This window comes from Mustela lutreola, chromosome X, assembly GCF_030435805.1.
Source record: "Mustela lutreola isolate mMusLut2 chromosome X, mMusLut2.pri, whole genome shotgun sequence".
In the NCBI taxonomy this organism is placed as follows: domain Eukaryota; kingdom Metazoa; phylum Chordata; class Mammalia; order Carnivora; family Mustelidae; genus Mustela; species Mustela lutreola.
Window position 1 is genome coordinate 113,810,994 of NC_081308.1, and position 9,463 is coordinate 113,820,456.

The window sequence follows — 9,463 nt, forward strand, 5'->3', positions numbered from 1 at the left end:
CTTTGCAGCACTCTATGACAAACACTATGGTAGATACTAGTGCAATGTGGAAATGGAGGCATGAGCAATTTAGGAGTGACCAACAGACAGAAGAATAAGCAATATTTTAGCTTAAAGTGTCAGAAGGTACCCTCTTACTAGAGCTCAGTTACTTAAGCTGATTGAAGTTGTTTTAGAAAATGGTGAACAAGTAAGAGAAGCAGGAAGATGGCCTCCCTTTCTTTTCTTCTTACTTGAAAAAAAATAACCCAAGGTTATCTGGTGGAAGAGGGATGGAAAAATTTTCATATAACCATTTTCAAAAGGATGGGGAATTTTCTATTTTCCTAGGGAAGGAAGAAATTTCTAGCTTTGTCTCTGTTCTCATTTTAGATGTCCATCAACAGATGAATGGATATCACATCTTCTTTATAATATATATACACATATATATAAAATATATTATAAAAAGATGTGGTGTGTGTGTGTGTGTGTGTGTGTGTAATGGAATATTATGCAGCCATCAAAACCCCCAGAATCTTAACCATTTGCAATTACATGGATGGAACTAGAGGGTCTTATGCTAAGTGAAAGAAGTCAATCAGAGAAAGACAATTACCATATGATCTCTCTGATGTGAAGAATTTGAGAGGCAGGGTGGGGGCTCATGGGAGGGAAGGGAGAGAAAAATGATACAAGATGGGACTGGGGAGGGTGACAAACCATAAGAGACTCTTAATCTCAGGAAACAAACTGAAGGTTGCTGGAGGGGTGCGGGGAGGGATAGGGTATCTGGTGATGGACACTAGGGATAGGGTATCTGTGCTATGGTGAGTGCTGTGAAATGTGTAAGATTGATGACTCACAGACCTGTACCTCTGAAACAAATAATACATTATATGTTAATAAAAAGGTGATAGACTGAGTCAGCTGTTTACCCCCCCCCCCAAAATGGATATCTCATTTGTATTCCGTCTTTTGAAAAAGACAAAGAATGATCCTGTACACCCTAATTATGTCCACTTTTCTCACACCAACCCTCCCTCTTTATTCTCATTCTTACAGGAAAAATGAAGCAATTTCATTGGCACACATCCAATGAATAGCAGCAAATAGGAAGAATGGCCATAGATAATACTACAGCAGTGTTTGAGTTTCTCCTTATTGGAATCTCTAACTATCCTGAGTGGAGAGTCACATTTTTCACATTGGTGCTGATAACTTATCTGAGTACATTGTTGGGGAATGGACTTATCATCTTTCTTATCTACTTTGACCCCCACCTCCACACTCCAGTGTACTTCTTCCTTACTAATCTGTCTTTCTTAGACCTTTGCTATGGAACCGCTTCTATGCCCCAGGCCTTGGTACATTGTTTCTCTACGCATCCCTACCTCTCTTACCCACAATGTTTGACCCAAATCAGTGTCTCCTTGCTCTTGGCCACAACAGAGTGTCTCTTACTGGCTGTTATGGCCTATGACCGTATGGTTGCTATCAGCAATCCCCTGCGCTATTCCATGATCATGAATGGCCCAGTGTGTGTCTGGCTGGCTGCTACCTCATGGGGAGCATCACTTGTGCTCACTGCCATGCTTGTCTTATCCCTGAAGCTTCACTTCTGTGGCGCTAACATCATTAACCATTTTGTTTGTGAGATTCTTTCCCTCCTTAAGTTGGCCTGTTCTGATACCAGCCTCAATGAGCTTATGATCCACACCACAGGTATCTTCACCCTGCTCCTACCCTTTGGATTTGTTCTTCTCTCATACGTCCGAATTGCCATGACTGTCCTAAGGATTCGCTCAGCCCAGGGTAGGCTCAAGGCCTTTTCCACCTGTAGCTCTCACTTAACTGTGGTGACAATCTTCTATGGGGCAACCATCTCCATGTATATGAAACCTCAGTCAAAGTCATCCCCTGACCAGAACAAGTTTATTTCAGTATTTTATGGGGCTTTGACACCCATGTTGAACCCCCTGATATATAGCCTGAGGAACAAGGATGTTAGAGGGGCAATGAGAAAAATTACGACAAAAAGAACATGAGCCTTCTTTGTTTCTAAATGTCATATATAAATGAATAAAACACTGTGTGTGTATATATATATATACATATAACTATATATATATATATATATACATATACTACATATACATGTAGTGTGTGTATTATGTGTGTCTGTGTGTGTGTATAGTTCTATTAATCACCATACAGTGCTTTATTCATTTTTGATGTAGTGTTCCATGGTTCATTATTAGTTTAGAAACATCAGCTACATCCTCATTAATGATAAAATATTGTTTAAAGGGTCTGATTTCTGATTTTACCTTTAGTGGAGCAGATGGTTATCATCTGAGAAGCTTCAGGAAGTGCTCCCACCCCAAAATATTAGCCCTACAAAGTCCTGAATTTCCATTAGAAGCATTATTTTTGCTCTGTTTTACATATGACATGCTGAACAGGGAGCCCAATGCGGGACTGGTCCATGACCTGAGCCAAGGGCAGATGCTTAACCAACTGACCCATCCCGGCACCTTGGCTTTTCAACTGCAGTTCTCACAGTCCTATGGGTTCAGTAGTGTGCCTGGAACCTGTCAGTAGAAGTTAAGTTTTCTGTGTACAATTTTATTTGAAAATGGAATTCTAAAAATGAAAGAAAAAACTTTAGCAAACAACAATCTACTACTGCTCTCTAAGTTTTAGATGAGGTCAGAAGCTTAGTGTACAGTATATAAATTTCCTGTGATCATGAAACTTTCCAGAAGCAGATTTAAGCCTAAGACCCAGATATCCTGTTTCCTGGTCTCACTTTATTTTGGGCAAATCTACCGAACATGAAGAAGTCCTCTCACAGTTGACCTGATAGAGAACCAGAGACAAATCAGTAGGAGAAAAATACAATGCACAGCACACCTTAGATGTGCTCCACAGCACCATGGAGCAAAGAGATAATCAGTGCATCCCTCAGACCAACTGCTGGTGACACTATGTGGTGCTACAAAAACAGTACCAGACATATATAGGACCTGCCTCATATGTGCACTCACTAAATGAAGAGGAAAACAGATGAATAAGCCACTTGCCAAAATAACCTAATTTTCAAATAAATGCAACATTTATTCAAATTCCATCCCTTATACATTTTTTTAAGTTTATGGTATTCTTAGCCACTGAAACCATGTTTTAATACCAAGGAAAATATATTTAGAAAAAAGCCAATTTTTCATTTATTCATTCAATAAATATTAAATATTAACTTTCTACTTTCAGCCAGACACTGTGCTAGCTGCTAGGGCAAGCTTCATACTTTACACAAAAGGTTTCTTTCTATTGAAATAAACATTTCAAATTAACATTGTCAAATAGTTAAATTGATGAAATTAATAAAATTTTAGAGGAAAAAAATAGGACTTTCAGGTAGAGAGAAATTCAGAAATTAGGAAATATGTTAAGAGTACTCATTTCATGACTAAACAAACAAACAGCAGAATCAGACCTATAAATACAAAGTTCGTGTGTGTGTAGGTGTGTGTGTGTGTGTGTGTGTGTGTGTGTGTGTGTGTATGATTTCCAGAGGGAAAAGGGGTGAGAGATGGGCAAAATGTGTGAAGGGGAGTAGAAGATACAGGCTTCCAGTTATGGAGTGAATAAATCACAGGAATTAAAGGCACAACATAGGAATGTAGTCAATGATACAATAATGATGCACAGTGGCAGATGGTGGCTATACTTGTGGTAAGTATAGCATAATGTACAGTAATGTTGAATCACTTTGTTGTACACCTGAAATTAATGCAACATTGTGTTTCAACTGTACTCAAATTTAAATTTTCTTAAAATACAAAATAAAATGGAAAATTTCCCACCAAAAAAAGTATTTGTTTTAATAACTCTGCCTTTGAGGGGAGAATTATTCTACTCTCTATCACAAGTTGGTTTACAGCTTAAAATGAGAATTATATTTTCACTAATGGTGCCCCTACCATAAAATGGTAGCTCTGTCACTAGGTGCTTTGTCTCTTTATTGACTTGCTGGTAGGGCACAGCCTACAGGCAGAGGGACATAGTGGAATCTGGAGATGGGGGCTGTGGGATTGATTCTGCTACTAACTAGATGTGTGACCTTAGCTATACCAGTCTGACCAATTTGCTCATCAATATAATAGGAAGGTTGTGTTTTGCTACCCAAAGACCTTTCCAATTCTAACATTCTGCATCTAGGTGTTATTTTTTATTTTCTTTCTTGTCTCAAAAAATGGAATCATATTACCAATTTACTCTGCAGCTTGCTTTTTCCACTTGGCAATATATCATGGACATTCCTCCAGATCAATATATATAGATCTATCTGCCTGACTTTTAAATGTTAGCTTTGACTGAAGAAGTAGGCATACATAGTAGCTAGTTAACATGAGTATGGCCCTTCCAGGAGCAACATTCTGTTCTTAGGTATCTAAATCCCAAAGGTCATCTAATTCAGCATTGATATTAATTCATTTTAAATATAAAATGAACTCTATCTGGATGTTGGGAAAGGAAATCAATTCTGGATTGTTAAAAGCTCCTAAGGTGGAATATCACTTCTTCACTTGATCAATCACAGGCACTATGAGAAACATTCCACTGTGCATCCCACATGCCAAGCAGCTGGATAGTGAAGATTACCTTGTTTCAGCCTGGAAAACAAACAAATAAAGATTGGTTTGAAACAAAGGTAACTCTGCTAGAAATTGAGGAGACATTATAAACTGAAAAACAAGTTCCAAATAATATTTTCCAATGGGGATTTAAGAAAAAGATACCGCGTCCCATTCATAGGATTTGGGATTTCTATTTGAGGAAAGATAGTAGAGTATAACTATTTAGAGTACAAGCCCTGGAGTCAAACTCGTTGGTTTCAGATCTACATTCTGCCACTTTGTTCGAATCAGTTTCTACCCTTCAATCCCTTTACCTAAGTGGACCTACTATTATGTTCAGCATTTGATCATGTAGGCAGAAACCACTCTAGTTATTTCAAGCAGGGATGGATTTAACAAAGAGAATTAGAGACCTACAAAGCCTTTGGAAGTGCTGTGAGAGAGAACGTTGGTAAGGGAACATTGCCAACAACCTCAAACTGTTGGAGGAATTGCAAAAATCTTGGGAAGCTTTAGGGGCATGAGGGAACTGCAAATAACGACCACACCGAAGTAAATGTTTCACAGTAGAATGCTCAGAAGCCACCTAAATCTTTGGCAGCTAAACACAATGTCAGGAGGACCAATGGTAGTATCTACTTTTCTTATGCTTGCCTAGCTTTCTGTGAGTACCTTTTATGGGTGAAATCCAAAATTGAATGTTACTGTCAAGAGAGTGTGGGAAATGTAGTTTCTAAGTTTTACAATAGGGTCCTGGAATCAAGCCCCGAGTTGGGCTGCTCAATGCTCCTACTAAGTAGGGAGTATGCTTCTCCCACCCCCTCTGCCCTCACTTCCACTCGTGCTCTCTCTGTCCCACTCTCCCTCTCTCTCTCAAATAAATAAATAAAACCTTAATAAAGAAAAGATTGGGTGGTTTTGGATATCACTTCATAGCTTGGTCATGAAAATTGTATGACTCTGGGGCACCTGGGTGACTTAGTTTGTTGAGTGTCCAGCTCTTAATTGAACCTAGGTCATGATCTTGGGGTCATGGAATCGAGCCCCAGGTCAGGCTTATGCTCACTGGGGAGTCTATTTGAGGTTCTCTCCCTTTCTCTCTGCCCCTCACCCCTCAAATAAATAAATAAATAATCGTTTTTTAAAAAGAATTGTATGACTCAATTCATATAAAGCACTTAGAAAATTGCCTATCCTATACTATAGTTAAAGAACAATAAATATTAGCTGTCATCATAATGTCTGGATCACATAACCCTATGATGCCAGGAATTAGAGTGCCTACTTGCTTTTTCAATGGTGCATTCCAACACTACTCCTTCACCTGTGCATGCTAACATCCATCCATACATCATTAATTCAATACATATTTGTGGAACACGTACTATACAACAGGTACCATGCTATTGTCATGGATGCAGTGGTGGGGAAAACATATTTGTTCCCTCCCCTCAAAGAACTCACTCTCTGAGTGGAAAGAAAGACAGGAACACCACCAAAATTACTGCATGAATTTATATCTTTTTAGTTCTTAAGTTTATAAAGCACTTTACACACCTTATAATTTATCTTATTCTTTTTTTTAAAGATTTTATTTATTTATCTGACAGACGGAGATCACAAGTAGGCAGAGAGGCAGGCAGAGAGAAAGAGAGGAGGAAGCAGGCTCTCCGCGGAGCAGACAGCCCGATGCGGGCCTCGATCCCAGGACCCTGGGATCATGACCTGAGCCGAAGGCAGAGGCTTTAACCCACTGAGCCACCCAGGCGCCCCTAATTTATCTTATTCTTGAATGTATATTAGTTCATATTACCTTCTAAGTTTTTTAAAGATTTATTTATTTATATATTTTAGAGAAAGTGAGAGAGAGCAGAAGGAGAGGGAGATAGAATCTCAAGCAGACTCCCCACTGAGCGCAGAGCCCCTCATGGGACTCAATCTCACCATCTGTGAGATTGTGAGGTCATGAGATCATGACCTGAGCTGAAACCAAAAGCTAGATGCTTAATCAAGCCACCCAGGCGAATCTCATATCATCTTCTAAATTTAATGAGACAAGCAAATAGATGTTATAATTAATATTATGAGATTGATTTTTACATATAAAAAGATTTAGTGTCTGTAATGTTCTCAAGGTCAACAGTGTGACAAGAGTAGGACTAGAATATAATTCAAGATTTATTGTGGTGATCATTTCATAGTACATACAATATCGAATCATTATGTTGTCACCTGAAACTAAAATAATGTTATATGTCAATTATACCTCAATAAAAAATTTAATTTAATTTTTTGAAAAAAACACAATTCCTCTGACACCTAGATGTTCTTTTTGATAGGTACCTGATGGGTTCAAGTAGTCCTTAGAAAAGAGGAGTAGAAGGAAGGCAAAACTGTTGCTGAGCAAAGAAAAAATACTATGCTTTCAGACTGTCTAGGGTAAAAATCTGACCTTGGCATTTACTAGGTATATGACCTTGGGCAACTTCCTGCCTCAGTTTCCTCATCTATAACAGGAAAAGAATCATAAGCCTGACGTCATAGAGTTGTTAAGAGGACTAATTCAGTTGGTTTCTATAAAATTCCAAGAACAATGGTTGGGAATAATAAGCTCTCAGTAAACGTTACCTATATTTTATTATTATTATAGAGTTACGAGTAACATTACTGAAATCTCAGCAGACTCAAACATAGTTGGTGCTCATCTCACTGTATGCCTTTTCTCTCTCCTCTTTCTTTTCCCACCAGGAATACACAGTAATTTTTTCTGGTTAAATGTGTACAGCAGATCAAGCACTTTTTCAGTACAATATCATGATGGGAGTCAGAAAAACACATGACTGGGTGTCAGGAAGTCTGGATTCTAGCTTGAGTTCCACCATTAATGAGCTATGAAACTCTGGGTAAATCACTTAACCTCTCTGGACTGCATATGTCAAACAAGGGGAAAATATGTTCCTTAATCTACCTCAGAATGGTTGAAAGAGCAAATGAGATCATAGATGTTAGATGTTACAAAGTTAAAAGCACATCACAAAAGCTTCATGATGGGATTTTCATTATCTTCAATGTTAGCCTTTGCATCTTCTTCTCACTTACCTGTGACAACCACTCACTTATTGAATTGAATTGGTTTTTTCCTCTAAAATATCTTTTTAAAAATTTAATTTAATTTCGTGTGTGTGTGTTCCAAAATTCATTGTTCACCACACCCAGTGCTCCATGCAATATGTGCCCTCCTCAGTACCCACCACCAGGCTCACCCAACCCCCTACCCCCATCCTCTCCAAAACCCTCAGTTTCTTTCTCAGAGTCCACAGTCTCTCATGGTTTGTCTTCCCCTCTGATTTTCCCCAACTCACTTCTCCTCTCCATCTCCCAAAATCTTTCAAATCCATCCCCTTTTATTTGTCCTCAGTGATTATGTCTTAGTTCATGGGCTCATCAACCCTTACCAGAATGACTGTATCAAGCTCCTATTTTTCTCTATTCCAATCTTCTCTCTTGTTAAACTAGCCATCCAGTCAATGTCTCCAGAGTGACTTTTCTAAAGGGAAAAATCTCTTCATGTTAATCCCCTCTTTATAATTGCACTCCAAGATTAGGAATAGGTTCCCTACTGCCTATAGAATATACAACATTACTCAGGGCCCCTGTTAACCTCTCCATCCTCATTGTCTATTTCATCTCCATAGACCCTATACTCCAGGGAAACAATAGTTTCTTTCTCTAAAATTTTTATGCATCTATGTTACTGTATGTGCTGTTCTTCCTGCCTGCGGTGTCTGGCAATATTTCACTCATTCTCCAAGGGCCAGACCTACAGTCATTGCCTCAGTGAAGCCCTCCCCAGAGTTTATCTTATTCTGTTTAACCCTGGATGGTGGCTTAATTCCATTTCTTTCACTTAATAATATTTTACTCAAGCACAAATTTAACACCTTTCATGTTATTTTATGGTTAGTCATTTTGGAATGTTTATTCCCAATTAGTTCACAAGATTACAGAGAGCAGGAAGTCTGTTTTTTTTTTAAGATTTTATTTATTTTATTTGACAGAAAGAGAGATCACAAGTAGGCAGAGAGGCAGGCAGAGACAGAGTGGGAAACAGGCTCCCTGCTGAGCAGAGAGCCCGATGTGGGGTTCGATCCCAGGACACTGAGATCATGACCTGAGCCGAAGGCAGCGGCTTAATCCACTGAGCCACCCAGGTGCCCCAAGAGCAGGAAGTCTGTTTTATCTCTATCTCCACAACATAGTTTCTGGCACAGAATATACACACAGTAAGAATTGGTTAAATAAATATGTGCTAAACAAATACTTCTTAGACCATTTGTAGTAAGGAAAAACTATTTTTTAAATTTCCCTGTTGTTACAGACTGACATTTTATAAAATATGATAAAAATGTCACAGCAATGTCAAATCACTTTAAAAATGACTGAATGTTTACTCTCAATTCTGTTCTTGACTCCTTGCAAACATTTTAAGTAGCACTCAACTGGACTATTTGCAAAGATGGGTCATTCCTAGCTCCTAGAATCTTAATACCTAAGTTGAAAAACTTAAGAATACATGTAAAAATAATAAACAAATCATCATATATTCAGAGCACAACTAAGCAAGAAATCAATAGAATAAAGCTATTGTAATTAGATACATGCACAGATAAAGTAAATCAATGAAGCAGTGAATGAGAGGATGCAGTATTATATTTAGACAGCAAGAGTTTCTATAGAAATTCAAAACTAATGTAGGAAATTTTAGGAAAAAGCAAGATTTACATAAACTTCAAAACAAAGATGGCTGGGGTGGGCTGGGAGATGTCAGGGAAACAAAGAGG

General features: G+C 38.3%; 1 protein-coding gene across 1 annotated transcript; it reads left to right on the plus strand.

Moving 5' to 3' along the window:
• The first annotated feature begins 1,100 nt into the window (after window positions 1-1,100).
• On the plus strand, window positions 1,101-2,027 carry LOC131821246 (olfactory receptor 13H1). Its single transcript, XM_059157193.1, has one exon. It carries the CDS (start codon window positions 1,101-1,103, stop codon window positions 2,025-2,027), a length of 927 nt encoding a protein of 308 aa, XP_059013176.1.
• Window positions 2,028-9,463: the final 7,436 nt, after the last annotated feature.